Raw genomic sequence first — 21,743 nt, 5'->3', positions numbered from 1 at the left:
TCCTGTGCTCAGAGAGAAAAGGGACACAAACCCAGTCAGCATTAATCCATGGAAAAAGCCAAGTGCGTAGTCACACCACGAGTATTAATTAAAAAATTAATGATGATCATCTGATGAGCGCTGCCTGCAGCCTGGGGGTCCCAGCACAGGGAGGATGAGGAGCAAGTCAGGAGGAGGCACCAGGATGATCCAAACGATGGAGCAGCTCAGCTGGGAGGAAAGGCTGGGAGAATTGGGATGGTTCAGCCTGGAGAGGCTCGGAGTGACCTCATTGTGCCTTTCCTCCTTTCTCCTGCCCCGAGGGTTTGGTGGAACAGCTTTGGAAATGCCTCCCCTGCACCTGCCGGTGGCTCCATGGAAACTTTGGTGCCCAGCCAGCCTGGCTCTGGCTGCAGGACAGCAGGACAGCAGCACCGGGGCCGTGCCATTGTCCCTCAGCTCCTGTTACCCTGGCAGCCAGCGAGGGGAGAATGGGAATTCTGGCCCACGAGGGGAGGTGGTGGAACCTCGGGATCTCCACAGAGCCTGAGTGGGCTGGGTGTCTCCATGGGCTGAGGCGCCCTGGATCTGAATGGGCTGAAGGTCCCCAGATCTCAAATGAGCTGAGGCTGCCTGGATCCTGATCAGGGTGAGGATCCCAAACAGCTTCAGATCTCAAATAAGCTGAGATTCCCTGGATCCCGATCAGGGTGAGGCTGCCTGGATCCCAACAGCTTCAGATCCTGAACAGGCTGAAGGTCCCCAGATCTCAAATAAACTGAGATTCCCTGGATCCCGATCAGGGTGAGGATCCCAAACAGCTTCAGATCCTTCAGAGCAGACCCAAAGAGCCCCAGACCCCAAAGAGCCTGAAGCCCTACATCAGGCTTCACCGGCAGCAGGCTGATGTTCTCCTCCCCATCCTGCTGCCCCACGGTGCTCTGATGGACACGCTGGACACTTGTACCTGCAAGAGCAGCGTTTGCTGCCCATCCCGGCGGTACCTGCTGCATTCCAGGGGAACTGCAGAGCTGTGCTGCCCCTGGGGCTCCCACACCTCCCCTGAGCCCTCGGGAGCCCTGAGCAGTGACAGATGGACGGGGTGACCTGCTCGCAGCACAGCCAGCAGCTCCCGCGGGGATTACGGCTGCCGGAGCCGGGGGTGCTGCGGGCACGGCTGGGCTGTGATTAATTACCCGCGTTCATTAACGCCCTCCTGGCCCCCTTCTCCTTCCAATCCCACCCCCTGGCCTTTGCAGCTCCAGCTCTGGCCGGGAAGAGCCAGAGTGGGGTGAGAGCGTTCTCGTTGAGATGCAGAACTGCATTTCTGCCATTTCCAGGAGCCAGGGGACACGGTCGGAGCCAAGGGACCGGGGGGGAGAATGGTGTGGGTGTGCGTTGGCATTTCAGCCTTCCCTGCCCACTCCCACTCCCTATTATTCAGTCTCCATGGAGCCCTGAGGGCTTTTTTTGGATGCCCACTGCTGGATCTGCTCTGTTGTTACTATTGCTCTTTGTAGCCGGAAATTTTTAGGACAAAAGGCGTGTGTTATATTTGGGTTGTGCTCCCAGGGTGAAATTCCACCTGGCAACTCCTGTTGGACCTCAGGTGGGTCCCAAACCATGGAGGTGCTGCAGCTGTCAGGGATTAAGAGCTCTGTGAGTGTAAATTCTCCTTTCCCTGCTGGGGAGCAGGAATCATTCCCTCCTCCAGCCCTGTGTCCCTTGGGAGGAATTCCTTGGGAAATCAGTGAGGCTGGAGCTGGATGAGGCACCAGGAAAGGGAGGCTCAGCTCAGCCTCAGCTCTGACACAGAGCACACTCTGCTCTGGAAGTCTGGCCCAAAGTTTTTTCCTCCTTTTCCCTTTCCCATTTTTTCCCCTCTTCCCTTTCTGCTCCATCCCGGGATGAGGCTGTCCCCACCTGCCTCCTCAGGGGAGCATTTCCAGCAGCTCAGCAAGAGAGAAAGGCTCGGCGTGGGGGAGTTATATCATTTATATCATTCTTTATATCATCGTTGTTAAGAGTAGCAGGTATTGATGTACAATGCATCTGTCATCTTATTGTGCTTCCTATGAAAATGTGTGTACATAGTACAGATACCGGAGAGAATTCCACACTTTATACACTTGAAGGCATTCAGAGATCAGTAACAGAAAAAAAAAAATGGCACAAGAACAAGGCCTAAATGCTACTGGATGGGTATCTACACTGGCATGATGCATATAGATATATATATATATGTACACATATATATATAGTCATATATATTATATATAAGAAATATAAAATGCCGATGACATAACAAAAAAGCGTTTTCTTCAACAGGTGAGCCTCAAGGTCAAATCCCAGCCCCATCTTTAAAAGCTTGAATGGGAAAGAGAAAGAAAGAAAATAAATAAATGAAACGTGATGAAACATTAGGAGAAATCCATAAGAAAATTTATGGATGTGGCCGACCCGTCGTCTTTGGGTGATCGCTGGATACAAAGGACTGACCCCCAGTTCCTAATTTTGGTCAGGAAGCAAATAATAAGAATAAAAATGACAAGAATAAAAAACAAAACTGCAGTTTAGAAAAAAAAAATTACTAAAAAGACTTATTGCAAAAGCTCTTAAAGATAAGTAGCACTTGGGCCCAGGGAGGGCTCTGGCCTGGGGGCTGGGAGATGGGTTGGGGGGCCAGATGGGGACCCCAGAGGGACTGGTGGGCTCTGACAGGTGGCCACAGACCCCAGCCAGGGCAGGGCTGTGCCAGGGAGGGGCAGCAGAGGTTCTGGGAACCCACAGACACCCCAAACCCCCCGGGGCAGCAGCTTTTGGGGCACAGCGGGGCTGGAGCCCCAGAGCCCCCTCTGAACCCTGGGGAGTTGGGGCTCCGGTGCCTGCCCAGCCACGGTGGTGCCAAGGGGGTGTCCCCAGCTGGGGACAAGTGGCACCAGGAGTTTCCTTGTGCCCTTCTCCCCGAGGATGGCTGAGTTTGGGGCCACAGGGTTCCCTGCGGACGGGAGGGACCATGGGGCAGTGCTGGAGCTGGCCAGGCTGCCCAGAGCCCAGGAGGGGTGAGCAGGGAGGGACAGTGCCCGGTATCCTCAGAGCCCAGGTGGCACCTCCCAGCTGAGCCCCCTTTGGTGCTCCTGGGGCTGCTCCTGGGGCTGATCCTGGGGCTGCTCCTGGGGCTGATCCTGGGGCTGCTCCCGGGGCTGATCCTGGGGCTGATCCCAGGGCTGATCCCAGGGCAGGGCCAAGGAAGACGTTCTGGACAGGTGGAGGTGCCGTGTCTTCGTGCCAGGAACGCCCGGGCTGAGGTCCCGGGGGACAGAGGGGCTCTCCAGGGATTCCCGGGCTGCTGCCCTGTGCCAGGCACGCCAGGGGCTCCCCAATGAGCCCCCCAGCAGGCACAGGGAGCCCAGCAGGCGCGGCCAAGGCGTTGGAGCAGGATGAGCATGGAGACGACGGAGGACAGACGGACAGGGCTGTGGATGGAGACTGCGGCCGAACGGCTGCTTCTTCTTGGCTTCTGGGTTTTAGTTAAAAAGGCCGAGGGGAGCCAAGGGGGAGCCGGGGCAGGCCCGTGCCCTGGCCCACTGTGCGTGTCGCTCCCGCCCCGCGGGACGGCCGGGCTGGAGCATCCTGGAGTCTCTGAAGGAGCAGGGCAGGCGCAGAGCAGCTGTGCCAGGGTCTGGCGTCGCCCGACCCCACTGCCCGCCCCGAAATCCGAGGCCGTCGCTCTTGTCCGTGTCCCACCGTGCCGAGGAGCAAAGGGCCCCTAGATGTGTCTCTCCGCTGGCGCTGGCGGGGAGAAGGGCAGCTCTCGCAGGGCTTTGGTAGCTCAGGTTGTACATCCAGACGTCGGTTAGCAGGTGAAGTCCTCAAAGGTGCCCCGGGCCGGGTGGTGAGGTAGGATGTTGGCTGCGTACGTCATGCCTGCTGGGTGCCCCCGTATGCTTTCGCAGGGATTCTGCAGGATAAAGGGGGTTTTGGGGCTGCTGCTTTCATCCAGGTCCTTGCAGAGACCCAGTGCCATCCCCCCACAGCATCTCTGCCTGGGCCCTCTGCTCCTTTCCCAGGGGCTCCCCAAAACGGTGACTCCCCATCCCCTGAGCTGCAGGAGGGGACAGGCAGAGGGGACACACAGGAGGGGACAGGCAGATGGGACAGGCAGGAAGGGACAGGCAGAGAGGACAGGCAGAGGGGACAGGCAGAGAGGACAGGCAGAGGGGACAGGCAGGAGGGGACAGGCAGGAAGGGACAGGCAGAGAGGACAGGCAGAGGGGATAGAGGGGACAGGCAGAGGGGACAGGCAGGAAGGGACAGGCAGAGGGGATAGGCAGAGGGGACAGGCAGAGGGGACAGGCAGGAAGGGACAGGCAGAGAGGACAGGCAGAGGGGACAGGGAGGAGGGGACAGGCAGAGGGGACAGGCAGAGGACAGGCAGAGGACAGACAGAGGGAACAGGCAGATGGGACAAACAGGAGGGGACAGGCAGAGGGGACAGGCAGCAGGGGACAGGCAGAGGGGACAGGCAGGAAGGGACAGGCAGAGGGGACAGGCAGAGGACAGGCAGAGGACAGGCAGAGGGAACAGGCAGATGGGACAAACAGGAGGGGACAGGCAGGAGGGGACAGGCAGAGGGGACCGTGCTGTGCCCCGCACTCACGTGGCGCTTCACGTCGTCCATGCTCAGCGCGACGCCCTTGTCTGTGTTGTTCCTCTTGTGGTTCTTGCGGCACTTGCCCCGCCGGCACAGCCGGTGCTTTATCACCTGCCAGAGCCACGTGTCAGCCCCGTGGGGCCCATGGATGGCCCTTCCCCACATCCCACACCAGCACAGCCTTGGGACGGAGGAGACCCTCACCTCATAGGCGTAGTCAAACAGCTCCAGCACTGTGAGGATGCTGGCCCCAATGAACAGCCCCATCTGCCCTCCAATGTCACCTGCAGAGGAGAGGGAAACCATCAGGGTGGCCTGAGTCCAGAGTAGGGTGGCAGAGGGAGAAGAGAAAGCAGCAGAACTTGTCACCACTGTGACTGTTGCCTGGGGTGCCCCGCTCCACATCTGTGCTCTCAGCTGTTCCCGGTGCCTTGGGAACGGGCCATGGTGACAGGGCCAGCACAAGGCCACCTCGCTGGGGGACTCTGGCTGGGCGCTGTCACAGGGCTCCCCAGAGCCACCAACACTCACCCAGCAAACCCGCCACCTCGTACGCCTTCTTCTGCTCGATCGTCTCGTAGTTGAGGGCTTCAAAGAAGATATCCAGCACCAGGATGTTCTCCCTGTGCAGGACAGAAGGGGCATCAGGCTGAGGTTTGGGATGGAGGGACCAGACCCTGCCCCACCACCGTGGCCGTGGTGCCTTACCCGATGTACTGCTCTGACTTGTTATACTTCTTGGCCAGGTACTTGGCCGAGGCCTTGCTGGGGATCTTGACCATGGAGAGCTCCTTGCCGTAGCGCGTCATGTTGCAGGGCATCTCACAGATGCAGTACTCGTTGTCCTTCTCCACCAGGAAATCTGTGCAGGGAGAGAGGGGGATGGCGAGATGGAGGAACCCAAGGGCGCAGCTCCGTCCCACCCCCGGGGCCGGGCAGCCTCACCTAAGGCCGGATCCGCGCACTCCTTGTACTGCTCCGGGGTGCAGTAAGGGGCATCGCCTGGGGAGACACAGAGCAGGTGTTCCAGGTGGGAGCACGGCAGAGGGCAGGGCCGGGCCGGGCACGGGGCTCACCTGGCATGTGCACCATGCGGCAGTTGCAGTTCTCCACCAGGTAGCGGGTCTCGCAGTCGATGCGGCACGCCGTGATGCTGTAGGTGTCGTAGAACTCCGAGTCACCCGCCACGGCCTTGCAGTCGCCCCAGGGAGGTGGCAGGTAGATGAGCTGGAAGGGGAGAGAAGCCAGCAGTGAGGAAGAACCCCCTGCAGTTCAGGGACAGACACCCTCATGGCACTGGTCCCCACGCAGGATGGGATCCTCCCCTCCATCCTGCGTGGGGACAGGGGCACAGCGAGGAGGCTCTGCTCCTGCAGCACGTGGTGGGAGGGGACATCCCACACCTGCCCAGTTCCTACCCGCTGCTCCTGGCAGGACACAAAGGTCTGGAAGCCGGGAGCCACCCCGAAGCCCAGCTGGTCGATCAGGGGGGGCTCGTCCTGGCTGTGGATCTGCACCTTGATCCCGGCTTCGAACGAGGTCTCATCTGTGGCAGAGAGAGGTGGGGTGAGCACAGCACTGTCCCTGCTCCGAGGGGCTGTGCCGAGCCTGCTGGGAAAGGGACCACAACTCCTGCCTCTCATGCTTCCCCTGGGCCAAGTCATTCATCCACACGTCCATCCATCTGTCCATCTGTTTGCTGCACCGTGTCCTTGCCCCCTCCACCCCGACCCCCCTGCTCCACACCCAGGAGTGTGGCAGGGAAAGTGTTTGACTCTATTTATAAACAAGTGATGGCTGCGTGTCTAAACGATGGGGAGTTGCCATGGCAAAGAGCAAAGACAAGGAGGAAAAGGGAAAGAAAAGAGCAGAAGTGATGAGAAATGGAAGGAGGGAGGAGAAGGGAGCCTCAGGGATGTGGATCTGTGGGCTGGGGAGGTGGGAAGGGGCTGGGCAGCACCCCAGGAGCTGCTGGTGGCTGAATGGGCCCACTGGGGCAGTGGGTTACCTGTTTCCCCCCACACTGGCAGGTACTCGTCCTGCTGGATGTCCAGCATGATCTCCAGGCCATTTCCAGTGCCCCCCTTCATGGTGATGAGCCGGGGCTTCCCGTCCTGCCCCGCATTGAAGGTGTAGCACTTCCCATAGCGGGTGAAGACCTGCAGGAGAGGACACAGGGCTGAAGCTGAGGCCTCTCTTTGTGCAGCCTCAGAACGGAGCCAGGAGAGCGTCCCCAGCCCCAAAACTCAGCCATCCCAGCCTGGGCATGGTCCGAGCCAGGCTCCTGACCCACAGGATCTCTCAGTGCTGGAACTGCCCATCCTGGCCTGGTGGAGGATGAGATGTTCCCACAGGGATGGACTCAGAAAAGACACTGCAGATTACAGCCCCAGAGAGCCCACAGCAGCTGTGGCTCCCCAAGGTGGTGGCACACAGCCTGATGCCTGCACCAGTACCACCTCCAAGCCCTCCTCCATCCCTGCAGAGGACAGGGCTGGACGGGATCCTGGACCCCCCCATCCCTCCTCGGCCATTCCAGCTCTCGCCTCCGGCAGCCAGCATGGCCCCAAAACCACGGAGCTGCTGCCAGCCTGGGCAAGGGGCACGTGAGGGCAGTGGGCTCGCACCACACGGTGCCCCACAAGCCCTGATGGCACCAGGATGGAGGTGCCAGGCACCTCCTCAGCAAGCACAGCCCCGGGGATACGCTCCATGTCCCACCAGAGCAGCTCCACCGCCGATGGAGCAGATGGAGCTGAAATATCATCCTGTCCCTGAGCAAGCTGCAAGGGCAGCATCACCTGCCGTGCCTGATCCAACATCCAACACCGACCAGCTCCGGAGCTGCTCCCCGTGCCGGGCCACCCTGGGGCTACTCACCGGCGCAAAGTCCCCGGGGCCGCAGCGCTGGCCGCGGTAGCTGCAGCTCAGCAGCATGTCCTCCAGCTGGTGGCAAGTGCGGTTAAAAAACCCGTACAAATTTAGGGGCTCGTCCTCCTCCCAGGGGCCCGGCTGGGCCGGGGTGAAGCCCAGCTCCATGCCGGGCTCGTAGTCCACCAGAGGGGCCAGGTAGAGCAGGTCCTCGTGGCTGAGCTGCGAGAGCCGCACGCGGTTGATGTTGCAGAAGGTGACGGCGGGGAAGGTCATCTCGGGGCTCTCCTCCTCGCTGAGCAGCGTGACGTGGTGGTACTCCAGGTAGTAGGCGATGCGGTCGGCCACCTGGTAGAGGAAGACGGAGAGGGAGAGGAGGAAGGCCAGCGCCCACAGCGCCTGCCGGGCGCCCAGGCTGCCCTCCACGAAGATGTGGCTCAGCCCGTGCAGGGTGCAGCTGCTGGCAAAGGCCACGAAGTCCGTGGTTGTCCCTGTGTCCTCCTCGTCCTCTTCATCCTCCTCCTGCCCATATAGGAACTCGTCTGCTTCATCTTCTTCCTTCTCAGTGGCTGCAGCATCTTCTGGTGCTTCCTCCCTGGAGAAGGAGATGGTGCAGAATATCTGGAGAGGCATTGCCCAGCCTGGGGGTCCCAGCTGTGGTGCGGAGGTCCTGGCTCTGGTGTGGGGGTCCTGGCCCGTGCCCTGCCCCAGCCTGGGGGTCTTCAGTCAGTTCCTCAGCAGAGAGGGGCTGGGGAGATCAGGGGAGGGGGAAGGGGCAAGTTCAGAGAAGAGAAACGGAGAAGGGAAAAGGAGTGAGGCGAGCGGGAGTGAGGGAGAGGAGCAGAGGGACGCTCGGGATGCTCGGAGCCAGGAGGGTATATCAGGAGCAGGAGGGGAGGAGGAGCGAGGGGCGGTTCCGCGGGCTCCCCGGGCCCCCTGGGACCGGCCGGCTCCGGCTGCCAGGACAGAGCAGAGACATCACCGCCTCCAGAGGTGCCTTGGGAGCCCCCAGGGGCTGCCAGGCTGGGGGCACACCGTGTGGGCAGGTACCCAGCGCTGTGCCCCCATGCCGTGCCCTCCGTCCTGGCGTGGTGTGGCCCTGGCAGCCCCAGCGGCTGCTCCAGCCAGGCCCAGCCCTCCCTGCTGGGTCCCCGGCTGCCTCCAGAGCCGCCGTATGCCAGGCTCTCTGTGCTCATCCCCAGGCCAGCTGGAGCCAGAGGTTCTCCCAAAATGCCCGTGACACTGTCCTGGTTCAGTGGTGGTCCAGGTGGGAGGAAGGATGCTGTGGTGTCCTCAGGCTCCCACGATGCTCCTCCTGCCCTGGCAGTGCCCATCCCTGCAGGCTCATCCCCCTGTGCCGCAGGGCACCGGCGCGTGCACGTGAGAATCCGGCAAATCCAACATTCCCAGTGGAGTGAGGTCTGTCCTCCTCTGAGCAGGGCTGGTCTTGGCAGGATTTGGGTACTGTCCAGGCAATGAGTCCTTCTGCAGAGCTCAGTCAGTGCTGGGCACGTCACCTCATGTTTTGGATTCCAGTGGGGCACGGGGAGCCCTCTCTTCCTTCAAGGAACGGCTCCAGGCCTTGTGCTGCTGAACCAGCTGGGCTCAGGGTCCCAGGGAGCAGCTCTGGTGCAGGAAGCTGGGATGGAGCTGTGGGAGCACGGGCGTCTCCTCTCTGCAGCAGCGCAGCCCCTTCTCGTGGTTTGCTGTTTTCCTGTACTCAGCACTTGATAAAAGCATCCAGAGACCACAGAGCAATCTCCAGCCCCATCCCGGCACCGGGGGAGAATCTAAATCCGGCAGCACTTGGACGTGCAGGGGCTGGATGGGAGCTTTGGGCCGGCGCCTGGCTGGGAGAATCTCACCCCAAGCCCTCAGTTCAGCTGCTCTGATTCCTTCCCTGTGCACCCTGCAGGGTCCCTGGTGCCTGAGCACATCCTGGCACACGTGGACACCACAAACTGGGAGAACAAATCAGTCAGGAACTCTGTAAAAATCTGATCTGATACCAGCACAGTTATCAGAGATTCCTGGGCAGGTGATGCCGGTGGAACAGGCACTGGGGATCCTTGCCAGGGGCAATGATCCATGATGTGACAGTGGGGTGTCCCATCCTGGGGCTCCCCAGGCTCAGTATTCTCTTCAATAGGGCCCTTGTGTAAGAGGGACACTGGCAGATGCCACTTGGAGACCTGGGAGAAAGAGTGGATGACCTTGGGGACGAGCGCCAGAGGCACAGGATGAAATTTCATCAGGCCAAGATCAAGGTTACACCTTTTGGGAGCATCCCAGAGAATGTGAGATGAAAACTCTGCCTACAAAAGAGAGTCAGGAAGGTGAATTGGGTGGCTGGGAGCCACCAGGACATGGGGGCCAGATCACAGGTGCCCTGCGTCTGTGGTGGGGATGAGCTGCAGCCACAGGGCAGGGCTGTGACAGCCTCAGGGCTGCTCCTGGCAGGGGTTTGGAAGAGCTGGGCTGGTCCAGCCCTGTGGGCGCAGAATGGGAACACTGGGCTGATCCCGCCCAGCTCGGGATGCTCGGGACAGGGAGGAGCAGGTAGGAGCTGTCCGGGGCTGGGCTGGGATTTCTGCTGCTCCCAGCTCTGGCACTGGGTTCCCGTGCCTTGGCTGTTGGGGTGGGAGAAGAAGGGAAACAGAATTAAGGAATTACAGGTTGAGGGGGGTGTTTAGCCCCACAGGGCTCGGACAGGTGAGCCGTGCTGCCCGGGGCCAGCAGGCAGCCCCAGGGGCGGATCCGCTCCCTCGGCGCGGGGAGGTTTAATGTGTCTACTTGGGAGCGATTGCAGCAGGGAGAGAGAGAGAGGGAGAAAGATGCTGTAATGAAAACATTCCATCATCGACTGGGGCCATTAACCTGCTTCGCTCGGCTTAAACAGCTCGCGGGGTGCGCCGGGGCTGGATGGCAGCAGCAGGGCCCGGCTCCGGTTACCGCCACCTGTCCCAGCGCCGACACCCGAGCCGGGTGAAGGTGACCGGGGACAGCCGCAGCCTGGAGCACGGCGGCACCAGCCAAGGGGAGCGCGTCCTGACCCCCAGATTGGGGACAAAGTGCGCCAGGGGGGTGCCGCCCTGGTTTGTGCGAGTTTTGGAGATGCTGGAGGAGTCGTTGGGCTCGTTCCAGCTCCTCCCTCGCCGGGAGTTATTTTTACCCTCTCTCAGGTAAAGCTTTGGCGGGGGTGAGGGACGGGGGATGCTATAATTAGCCGTGACATCAGCCCCCGTGGCGGGTGCTGGGGTGAAGCCGCCACACCCGAGCCGGCGCTGGGGCCGGGGATGCTCCGTGCCCTGCTCGCCGCCCCAGGGAGAGCTGTGGGATGCGAGGAGGAGGAGGAGATGGGTTTTTCCTGCCTCCAGCACCGTGTTTGGCCGCTGTCCCGGGGCGGTTCGGCCCCGCTCGCTGCTCTGCGGCTCCTCAAGGCCTGGGAAAGGAGGTTTCCCGGAGCGGGGGAGCTCGGAGGCGGCGGGGGGGAAGCGGGAGCGGGATTTGACGGCAGCAACAGCACATTTCACAGCCTGTCACGCTTTAATGGCAGAGGAGATCAAAGCCGGGATGCAGTTATTCATAGAGATAAACCAATCCCCGAGGAGGCGAGGAGAAAACAAGCTCTGTTATCCCAGGTCTCCGAGCCCCGGGGAGGATGTCGCCGAAAGCGCCCCGGGAGCTGGAGCCGCTCGGTTTTGTGACGGGCACTGCCCGTCCCTGCCAAAGACCGGCTGAGCCGGGGCTGAGCTGCCCACGTCATCCCTGGGGGTGCCCGCAGGTCGGAGCTGGCTGCTAGGAAGGGATGGGATGAGGGGTGGGATGAGGCAGCCAAAGCAGCACGTGGGGGTGGACATTTGGGGCAGACGGAGACCCCACGGCTGGGTTGTCCTGCTCCCACCACGCACCTGGATGTGCGAATCCAAAGGGAGAAAAATGAGGTTTTCCACGTGTTTTGGCCTAGGGATGTGCTTTGAAGCTCCCAGAGCTGCCAAGATGGTGGTGGAGGCACCGGCAGCGCTGCCACCGCTGCTCTGGGCGGGATGAGCCGCTCTGGGATGGCTGCAGATCCCTCCCTGACCCTGGCGAGAGACAGAGCAGAGGCAGCCAAGCAAGGTGGGATTGCCCGGGCAGGCGGGATCTGTGCCGGCACTAATCCTGCACCCCTTATCAGATGCTGCCACCTTGCCTCGGCTCGCTCTGCCAGCCAAGCCGGGCGCAGCTTGTGTTATCCGGCCCTTTATCCCCCAGATTAGACGCTTCACAGTGGATTAGCATGTCACATTCTAATGCAGAAAAATTGATGATTAAAAAGGAGTTTTTCCTCTGTATTATTCCCCACCTCCGCCTCCTCTCCACCCCGTCCCTGCAGGCCCACCAGCCCCAGCCGCGGGCCCCGGTGATGCCAGAGCATCCCTGGATCAAACGGGATGGGAAACGGGGAGCCGAAGGTGCCTTTTCCACGCCACATCCCTGCTGCTTCTGGTGGCGGGGTCCGGTACTCCAGGTGCCTGTGCCATTCCAGCCCCGTGTTCCCAGCTGCAGACTCAGCACCTGCAGCACAGGACTTTAATAAAAAGCACATTATGGTGAGTAATGTGCTAAGTGGACTTCATTATAGAGCCAGGGCCTCCCTGGATCCCGTTGTTCCATATGATTTCATATCAGATGAGCCTTATCTCCTCTCCAAACGCTTCCATTTAAACTCTATTAATCTTTCAAAGCTTTCCTGGGCAAGCTCTTCCCAGCCAGCCCTGCTGGGTGCCGGCGCTGCTGCCCCGAGCACTGAGGCCACCTGCAGCCACGCTGGCCCGGGGTTTAGGGGGGCTCAGCCAGGACCCCCCTGCAGCTCCATGGGCAGTCCAGCGTGTCCCTGGAGCCTTGGCTGTGATCCGCCGTGACGGCTCCGCAGCCGCCGCATCCTCCTCCCCAAGATCTGTTCACGCTCCTATAATTGAACCTGTTTGTAGCGCTGAGAGCTTCCCGGTGATTTCCCCGCTGGCAGTGTCCCTCTGTGCCGTGCAGGGGTCACCAGTGCTGCACCAGGACGCGGAGGTGCTGCCGAGGTGTCGCTAATTCCCGGCATTATTCCCGACCCTGATGCCAACGCCTTCCCGTGTTTCCTGCCCGATCGCGGATCTCCCGTAAGCAGGTTGTGATTTTTTCCGACATCCTTCACAATCGCTCAGCCAGTTCATGCAGGCAGATCCGAGCCGGCGGTTTTATTGGAGGGGGGAAAAGCCCACGGTGTTCCGGTCTGGTTTCCTTGCTGCGCTCGCTCGCTCCGGCTCCGCACGTATCACGCTTTTCAAATCTAATCTAATCCAAGCAGAGCAGTCACACAGCCCTGGCATGTGGTGCCTCTGGAAGGGTCTCCCTGTCCCTGCCAGGAGAGCAGGGGTTTAAAATCCCTGATAAATCGCAGAGTGGGTGGGAACACCCTGCCCTAGCTCCGTCCTTAGGCTGAGAGCCTGGATGCAAACACACCAAACACTCCATACAGAAAAAAACCCTCCAAAAATAAATAATTGGTTATAATATCCAAGTGTCAGAGCTGTATAAATAAATAAGAGCCAGTGAGGAGCTCCTTGAACCCTGGCTGGAGCAGGAATTGCAGCGTTGCCTCGGGAGCCCCGGCCAAGCTCCACAGGCGATAAAACACAGGTGGCTCTAAACAGCCAGAGATATTAAACTGAGGCAAAAAGGCCATGAGACAGTTAATTTCCTGTCGCCCTGTGGAGATCTGTGGCTCCAGAGGCTCAGGGGATCTGCCCCCTCCAGCCTGGCTTCTCCCCAGTTGATATCAGGGAGAGGGGGAAAATGGCACCAGGAGGTTCTGGGCAGGTCCTTTGGATCCCTCAGAGAGCACCTTGCTATTGCCCAGCCTGGGGCTGGGAAAAACAGCAAAGGGAGGCTGAGAGGAACAGCTTGGAACCCCTCATCTGCTGCTGCTGTCCAGGGCTGTGCTCCCAGCCTTGGATCCCTTGGGACACACGTGCCCTGTCCTCAGCTGTGAAATCCTCACCTCCATTGCGGCTGGATACCACTTGAAAGCCTCCTCATCTCCTCCAGCAGCCACAAATGCCATTACAGCTTATTAATAATCATTAATAATTCATTTGTTAATGAGGCTTTATGTGCAAAGGCATTGCAAGAGGAACAGGATTGGCCAGAGGTGAAGCTGAGATGCTCTGAGCTCTTGGCATGACACCTCTGGGTGTTTGTGGTGCCTCCAGCTGTGTGTGACACCTCCGGGTGTGCAAAGTGCTTTTGGGTGTGACATCTCCACTTGTGCAAGGTGCTTTCTGTGTGTGTGACCCCTCTGGGTGTGTGCAGAGCTTTGGGGGTGTGTGACCCCTCTGGGTGTGCACGGTGCTGCTGTGCAGGGGGAGATGCTGGGGCTGGGCAGAGCCAGGGACTAAATGACACTGCCTGAGCCTGACCCTGATCCCACAAGTCCTTCTCCTCTAATCCCACCATTTCCCAGAGATCTGACATGCTGGATGTGCCATTCACAGCTCTAATGAAGTGGCTGTGGGGTGCAGGCACGTGGTGGCCTCTCACGGTGCCACTGTGTCCTCATCCCTCCTGTTCCTGATCCTCTTCTGCCCCATCTTGGCCAAGATCAGTGGTGGTGGGCTCACTGGAGCTGGTCCCACAGCGCTGGAACCGTGCTATTGCTGTCCTGCTGCAGAGGGAGAGCGAAGAGCAGCTTCCCATGAGATTTCCATCCACGTTTGTGCCAGTGTGGAGTGAGCAAAACCACAGCCCAGAGCTCGCCTGTTCTGCCTGAGCAGGTCTGGGAATGCTTGGGTGAAGCTGGGACAAGGAGGCAGCTGAGGAGCAACGCCTGAGTGTCTCTGCTCCCTGCCCGAGGGTGAAACAGCTCACGGCTGCTTTCCGGATGATTTGCTCTGAGCAAAATACAGTGATACGGGAAAATCTCCGGGCTGCCGAGCAGAGCTGGGGCACTCCCAGCCCGCTGCACTTCCCGGGAGAGCCGAGTCACCACCAGCAAACGGCGGCGGTCCCGTGCGCGGCGGCTCCTCTGCTCCGTCACCTCCGATTATCTCGCCCGTGTCCCGCTGGCTTTGCTTCATTCGTCTGGAAAACGGGGCAGCCCGGGGGTCAAGCCCTGCTGCTGCTCGGCCACAGAGAGAGGCCGATGTGGGGAAGAGTTTGGGCGGAGATTGCCGCTGATCCAGGTGAGGATGCTCGGCCGTGCCCCTGGGGACACCACCGGGATGCCCGAGGTGAATAAGTGCCCAGAAACAACAGATCCGTGCCAGGAGTTTCCAACGCTTATAAGTAATTTAGGAGCCTGTGTGCCGCTTTAAAAAGTGATTTGCATAAATCACTCGAATGTCTTACAGAATTTGTAAATGCACCGGCTCCGCTGGGGACCGTGGTGGGATCTGCTGGGGCTCGGGATGCTGCTGGGAACCAGCCCCAAAGCCGGTCTGGGGCCGGTGGCCGTGCCTGGTGCCCACACGCTGTCCCCAAGTTGTTTTTCCAGAGCCAGATGGACCCATGCGGTTTGTTTATTAACTGTCAAAAGCTCCAGGAAATGTCTGGGTATCAGTAATTCCCGCGCCCGGTCTCTCCAGCTGTGTTGGAGATGCTTCTCACTCCGGCTCCGTGATTATCCACTAACGCTGCACGGCGGGGGAGCTCCGCTCGCCGCGGGGCTCCGGCCTTGTGACTGCCGTGGGGGGCCACGGGGGGCCGGGGCTGCGCTCGGGGAAGGGGCTGGGGCCTGGATCCCGCGGGGCTGAGAGCCGGGGGGAGCGGGGGAGCAGCAGCACCCCCGGCTGAGCGCCCCTGAGCGTGCCCTGCTGTGCCCACCCCTCTGAGATCCTATAGGGGCTGCAGGACACCCCTGAGCGTGCCCTGCTGTGCCCACCCCTCTGAGATCCCACACCCCAGTGCCCTGCTGTGCCCACCCCTCTGAGATCCTATAGGGGCTGCAGGACACCCCTGAGCGTGCCCTGCTGTGCCCACCCCTCTGAGATCCCACACCCCAGTGCCCTGCTGTGCCCTCTGAGATCCTATAGGGGCTACAGGACACCCCTGAGTGTGCCCTGCTGTGCCCACCCCTCTGAGATCCCACACCCCAGTGCCCTGCTGTGCCCACCTCTCTGAGATCCCATAGGGGCTGCAGAACAGCCCTGAATGTGCCCTACTGTGCCCACCCCTGTGAGATGCCACAGGGGCTGCAGGACAGCCCAGTGCCCTGCTGTGCCCACCCCTCTGAGATCCCACAGGGGCTGCAGGACACCCCTGAGCGTGCCCTGCTGTGCCCACCTCTGTGAGATCCCACACCCCAATGCCCTGCTGTGCCCACCCCTCTGAGCTGCAGGACAGCCCTGAGCGTGCCCTGCTGTGCCCACCCCTGTGAGATCCCACACCCCAGTGCCCTGCTGTGCCCACCCCTCTGAGCTGCAGGACAGCCCTGAGCGTGCCCTGCTGTGCCCACCCCTACGAGATCCCACGGGGGCTGCAGGACAGCCCAGTGCCCTGCTGTGCCCACCCCTCTGAGATCCCACACCCCAGTGCCCACCAGCAGGGCAGGTTTGACCCACACAAAGGTTTTTTTCCAGGGGGAGAAGCCACACCACGTTCCTGGGGTGGCAGGAGCAGAGCTCCAACAGCCCCAGCTGGAGCGAGGCGGGCTGAGCAAGGAGCCCAGGGGTGCAGAGGGGTTTTGGGGGTGCACACACTGGTGTGTAGCAGAGTCTGAGGGTGCAGCAGGGTCTGGAGGTGTCTAGTGGGGTTCAGCAGGGTGCAGTGGGGTCAGAGGGAGGGTGGGCAGGCCCAGCAGTGGGGAACAGGATCTGTTCTCCATCACAGGAGCTCCTGCTCTGCCCCGGAGATGGGAGGAAGGAGGAGAGGAGGAGTGTGCTTGGGGTTTGCTGGGGCTGCTGCAGACCCTTCCTGCTCCCTGCCTGGCTCTGGCTCTGTGCACCCGGTGTTTCCAGGGCAGAGGATGCAGAATCCAATGCAAAAGGCAGCGGCATGATCTCCACGTCAAACTCAATTCTCCCCAGTGCCAGCTCAGCCCTGGAGCCTCATGGAAACGGTCCAGAGGTCTTAATCCTCTCCAGCTCATCCAGGCTGTCCCATGCACGCTGCCCAGGGCTCTGGGCTCAGCCCACCGTGCCCCAGAGCAGGACAGGGATGGGGTGGGTTCACAGGGTGTGAGAAGGAAAAGCTTCAAATTCACATTGTGCCACGCTGGGCACAGCCACTCCTGCCCCCCTGGCTGCACTGACCACCCCAAAGAGGCTTCCCAAGCACGGGGCACCTTCCCCAGATTGTGCAGCCACAATTCCCACGCTGGGGTGTGGAGAGGAAGCTCATGCTCTGCGTTTCTCCTTTTTGCCTGGATTCAGAGCCCAGAGACGGGAGCCTCTCCCTTGCTGGGTGAGGCGCCGTCCCCGTGGGTGTGCGGGGCCCCGGGGGAACCTCGCGGTGAGGGGAGGAAGGAGCAGGAGCCGGGGGGGCTCAGAGCTCCCGCAGGGGAGGGAGGGCTCCAGCTCATAAATAATGAAGTAGGAAAGTGAAACATCGATCCGTGCTGCTAATGAGGGTGCCAGGGAGCGTGGCCCCAAAACGGGGCGACAGCGAGGGCGAGCCCCTCCTGCAAAGGGAAATGTGTCTGTCTCTGTCTGTCCCATCCCTGTGTGGGGCTCTGGGCACGGGGAAACCTTCCCCCATGTCCCTCAGGTTCAAGACTTGCCCCTCAGCTCTGTGCTTGCCTCTCCAGGCTTTGAGGTCACGCCAGGATTTTGGGGAGGAGATCAGGGCACCTCCCTGTGCATCCTTGTCCCTGTGCTGGGCTGATGCAGGGGGAGCTCTGGGGTGCACCAAACACTGCCCTGTGCTGGAGGGGCTGTGAGGAGCCAGGGCAGAGCTGGGGTGGGCCAGTTGTCCCCCCTGGTCTTTTTAGAGGGTTCACTCTGCAGTTTGGGATGAGTCTGAGCCTGCTCAGCTCCGCCGGGGTGTTCCAGTACCCTGCACACAGCTTGGGGGGGACATGGAGGGGGATGAGCAATGCCAGGACCAGGGCAGATGGTGCAAGCCTGGTTCTGGTCCCCAGCACCCCCAGATCAGCCACCAGGCCCAGGGCAGCACCGAGCCCAGCTCAGCCCGTGCAGGGAGCAGCGAGGCAGCAGGAATTTGCTGCTGAGACAATCCCCTACAAGCTTCTGAGAGTGCCAGGAGCCCATCCCAGCCCCACCACACACAGACCTCCCTGTGCCAGACCCCAAGGAGCAACAGAGACGCAGCAGAGAGCCAGCTTCCTCTAATCAAATCCATTAAATCATCCCAACCTGCTTGCAAGGAATAATCCAGGCAGGAATAACAAACCAGCTGCGAGCCTGTTTGGCTTTTGCTGGTTGAAGGGGATGCAGAACACAGGGATTTGGAACCCAAGGGATGGAGGGAGGGAGCAAGGATGAAGGTCCCCGAGGATGGTTCGGCGCAGCAAACGCGACCGTGCCCTGGCAGGAGCCAACATCAGAACCAGGCACGGGCTGGAGCTGGCCCTGCTGGAGGGGATCCAGCCCCCTCCGGGTGCAACGCGCCTCCATTTAACAAATAAACGCCTCATGGCTGACAACAGACACCTGCTCGTGCAAAGAGCCCATGACAGGAATTTAATGCCGATGATTAAAATCACCCGAACTGCACCAGGACCTGGGCCCTGCACACACCCAGCCATGCTCAGCGTGGGACACGAGGGGGACAGCCCTGGGCCGGTGACGAGGATGGGGACCCCGAAGGAGTCCCCACGCCGGAGCCGCTCGGGAGCAGCGGCCGCGGCTGCCGAATTGATTAGGCAGCCCCGAATAGCCAGCACTGTTCCGTCCCCAGCTGGATGGGGCCAGGCAGAGCAGGGATAAAGGCTTTATTGTGTGCTGGATCCACAGCACAAGAGCGAGCTCCATGGCAGGGCGCAGCACGGAGCCACTGGGGCCTGTGTTCCCAAGGGATTCTGCCATCCGTGCTCTCCCTGCTTCTCCACTGGAGCCTCCTCACCATGGCAGCTTCCAGCCCGGCACAACCCTGCTTTGCAGAGCCCAAATGATCCCGGGGAGCTGTGCCCACGTGGGAGCAGCCCACGGAGCTGTACGGAGCCACACGTGCTCCTGGGGACAGCCTGGGCCTCCAAACCCCAACAGCATCCCCTTAGTGATGGTGCTGCCGGTCCCTTCCGAGCTGGGAGGAGGCAGGAGCAGCTACAGGTGGGCAAAAACCCTCCTGGCATGGGGGAAAGGTGGCACGGGGCAGGGCCCACGGGTCACTCACCACTTTGAAGTCTTCGGGGGTGCACTGCTCCCCACGGAAGAAGCAGGACAGCAGCATCTCCCTGATGTCGTGGCCAGCCCGGTCGTAAAACTCCAGCATGTTGAAAGGTTTGGGCTTGAAGTTTCGGAAGTTGGCCTTGTCCTGCAGGATCTCCAGCTGCTTCTCATCCGCTGTCTGGATGTCTGGGATCTCGTATCTTGGGGGAAAGAGCAGGGAGAGGCTCAGGCCTGGCTGTGGTGGCTGCTCCCACCGGCAAAGGCCATTTGGGGTTCCCAGGAGTGACCCCAGCATGGGCTCAGCACAGCCCCACCTTGCACGTGGCATTTCCAGGGCATCCAACAGCACAAAGGGGCCCAGAGGCACATGAAAGATGGCAGAAGGATAAGCTGGGCAGTGGCCACCTTCCAAACACATCCCACTTGTCCCGCTGCTGGTCCAGCAGCACCAGCCCTGGTTGAGGCCACCCAGCCACCTGCCCTGAGCCTTTGGTGGCATCCTGGTGAGGTGGTGGCCTTGCTGTGACAGGGACTCAATGTTCTAGGTCTCAGCTCTGCTGTCATGCCTGAAAACACCTCCCTGGGGCAGGAGTGAGGACAGCAGTGACGCCCCTTGGCATTGGCATGGGCAGGGAGTGCGCCAGGCTGTTGACAGCGGCTTGGCAGCAAGGAGCCACCACAGCCACAGGTGAGAGACTTCCACAGCCCAAGGAATGGCACCAGGCTGGGGTGTGGGTCAGTGGCTTCACCTGCTGGCACCCCTGGCCTCGCTGCATGGGATGGCACCCAGACATGGCACTGGAGCCAGGTGTGCCGGATCAGCCCCACAGGAACTCAGGAGCTGGCCCTGGCCCTGCTGCATGGGCTGCACGCTGGGGATGGGAGCTGTGTGCGCTGGAGCCATCTGGGGCAGCCCAGCGTGGGAGCCACATGCCCAGGAGGACCTGGTGGCTCTTGGCTGCATCCACACTGACTGAGATGTCACCTGGGGCCACCTCAAGGCACCGGCACCCACCTGTTATTGAGCAAGGCCAGGAGCTCGCCGGCGTGGTACAGGTCATTCTTGGTGACGCGGCTGAAGCGAAACTCGTTGAGGTTGCAGAAGGTGACGGCGGGGAAGGTGAGCCTGGTGGCCGCCACCTCGTCCAGCTTGGTGACGTGGGGGTACAGGAAGTAGTACTGGATGCGGTTGGTGCAGACCAGGGCGAGCAGCGCCAGCGAGCCCAGGAAGCAAAGCGCCCAGACCACGCGCTTCAGCGACAGCCGCTCGTACGAGAAGATGTGCGAGAGCCCGTGCAGGGTGGAGCTGCTGGCGAAGGCCTGGATGCTCACCGGCTGCCCGCTGTCCACCTCCTCCTCGTCCACTTTCAGGTCCATCATGGTCAGTGCCAGCAGCCCGGGGTGGCCACTCTGCCGGGAAGGGAGCCCGTGGGTGCCTCGTGGGTGCTGAGGGTGCCCAGCCCATGGCAGGGCTGTGCCCAGCAGCGCCCGCCAGGGGCAGATGCTTTGCTGTGCCCTGCTCTTGCCCCCAAGCCTACATATATATATATATACACACACAGAGAGACATGCATGTATATATACATATACATAAATACATTTATTTGGATGCAGCCTCTTGCATTTCCCCCCCTCCCACCTCCTCCCTGCCCTCCCCATCCCACGGCAGGACTGGGGTGCTCTGCCCACCCTCCCCCATCACCTTATCTTCCCCTCCCCTCCCACCTGCCCCGCTCCCCCTCCACCTCCCACAAATGGCACTGTCGCATCGCCAACCAGATGAAGGAATGAAGGATGCAAACCTGGAGTCAGGGCCGGCGGCCGTGGCTGGAGCCGGGCTGGTGGTGCTGCCGCTGCGCCGAGGGAGCCGGGGCTGGGAACACGGGAGGGAGCGGGAGATGTGCAGGCACCGAGGGTGCTGAGGCACCGAGCCCGGCAGCGGCTGGTGAACCGGAAAAGAAGGGGGGGAATAAAAATAGCCTCGTTGGTACCTTGGTGCAAGCGTGGGAGCGGGGATGCGCCGGGGCCTCGCTCAGCGCCGCGCGGGGGGACCGCAGGCGACCATCGCTGGAGAGGAGGCAGCTGCCGCGTGCGAGGAGATAAGAGGAGGAGAAGGAAGGCGAGCAGGAGGCTGCTTCCCTGCCAAACACATGGATACCTCCCCCTGTGGCTATCTGGGAGCTGGTGATTTCTTCAGATGCATAATCCGCATGAAGTCATTGTCTGAGCGCTGGTGGGGCCGGAGGCCGCGGAGGGGTGAGGGGTGCCGCAGGCCGGTGGGCAGCGAGGAGGAGGAGGAGGAGGAGGAGGAGATGGAGGAGGAGAAGGAGGAGGAGGAGGGAGAGGCGCAGGAGCGGCGCTCCAGCGATTGCAGGCGCTGGCAGGGGCTGTTGGTGCTGCTGCCGTGTGCATGTGGGTAATGTGTGTGTGCGTGTGCGTGTGCCGCTCCCATCCCCCGCGCCTTCCAGGGATGCTCCGGCTCCTCGCTCCCCGCTCCGCCGGACCCCCCTAACCCCATCCCGCAGCCCTGCCCCGTCCCTGCCCTGCCGCCGCCTCCCCTGCCCTTCAGGCTTCGCCCGTGCTGGGACACCCCGGGCTGGCTCCTTTTGGGGGGCACCGGTGCCTTCCAGCCCTTTCCTGGCCGTGGGGCACTCGTGTCCTCGAGCGTCCAGCCCTGCTCTGCTGCCCGTGGTCCCTGTCACGCTTGTCACCATGAAGGGACTGACCCTGCTGGGCCCTCGCCCGGCTCAGGACACGCCGCCCCTGTCCCAGCCCCGTCCTTCTGCCGCTGTGCCCGGGGTGCTCCTGGGGCAGGGGGCACCGGGGGCTCTGCTCCTCCCCGGGGCAGAGCGCGGGGGTTGCACAGCGCTGCCCAGCTCCCCCCCAGTGCCAGCACATCTCCCACTGCCTCCAGCTGCCCCCGTGAG

At 61.4% G+C, this 21,743-nt stretch overlaps 1 protein-coding gene across 3 annotated transcripts; it reads right to left on the bottom strand.

Annotated features, from left to right (window-relative positions):
* Positions 1 to 1,964: 1,964 nt before the first annotated feature.
* On the bottom strand, positions 1,965 to 21,254 carry ASIC1 (acid sensing ion channel subunit 1). 3 transcript variants are annotated; one of them, XM_063179177.1, is made up of 13 exons: positions 20,808 to 21,254; positions 20,619 to 20,689; positions 19,832 to 20,226; positions 18,821 to 19,016; positions 6,642 to 6,792; positions 6,052 to 6,179; positions 5,710 to 5,860; positions 5,579 to 5,635; positions 5,342 to 5,495; positions 5,165 to 5,256; positions 4,838 to 4,917; positions 4,640 to 4,744; positions 1,965 to 3,940 (listed from the first exon to the last, which is right to left on the bottom strand). In XM_063179177.1, the coding sequence occupies exons 3-13, from the start codon at positions 20,194 to 20,196 to the stop codon at positions 3,836 to 3,838; spliced, it is 1,584 nt and encodes a 527-aa protein (XP_063035247.1). In that variant the 5' UTR covers positions 20,197 to 20,226; positions 20,619 to 20,689; positions 20,808 to 21,254; the 3' UTR covers positions 1,965 to 3,835. The 3 variants fall into 3 exon arrangements, with proteins under 3 accessions (XP_063035247.1, XP_063035246.1, XP_063035248.1); XM_063179176.1 differs by having other exon boundaries at positions 20,619 to 21,254; XM_063179178.1 differs by lacking the exons at positions 18,821 to 19,016; positions 19,832 to 20,226; positions 20,619 to 20,689; positions 20,808 to 21,254 and adding an exon at positions 7,514 to 10,354.
* Between the last annotated feature and the right edge of the window lie 489 nt (positions 21,255 to 21,743).

This window comes from Melospiza melodia, chromosome 31, assembly GCF_035770615.1.
Source record: "Melospiza melodia melodia isolate bMelMel2 chromosome 31, bMelMel2.pri, whole genome shotgun sequence".
Classification (NCBI taxonomy): Eukaryota; Metazoa; Chordata; class Aves; order Passeriformes; family Passerellidae; genus Melospiza; species Melospiza melodia.
The sequence above is the reverse complement of the archived record's forward strand: the minus strand, read 5'-3'. Positions and strand labels throughout refer to the sequence as shown.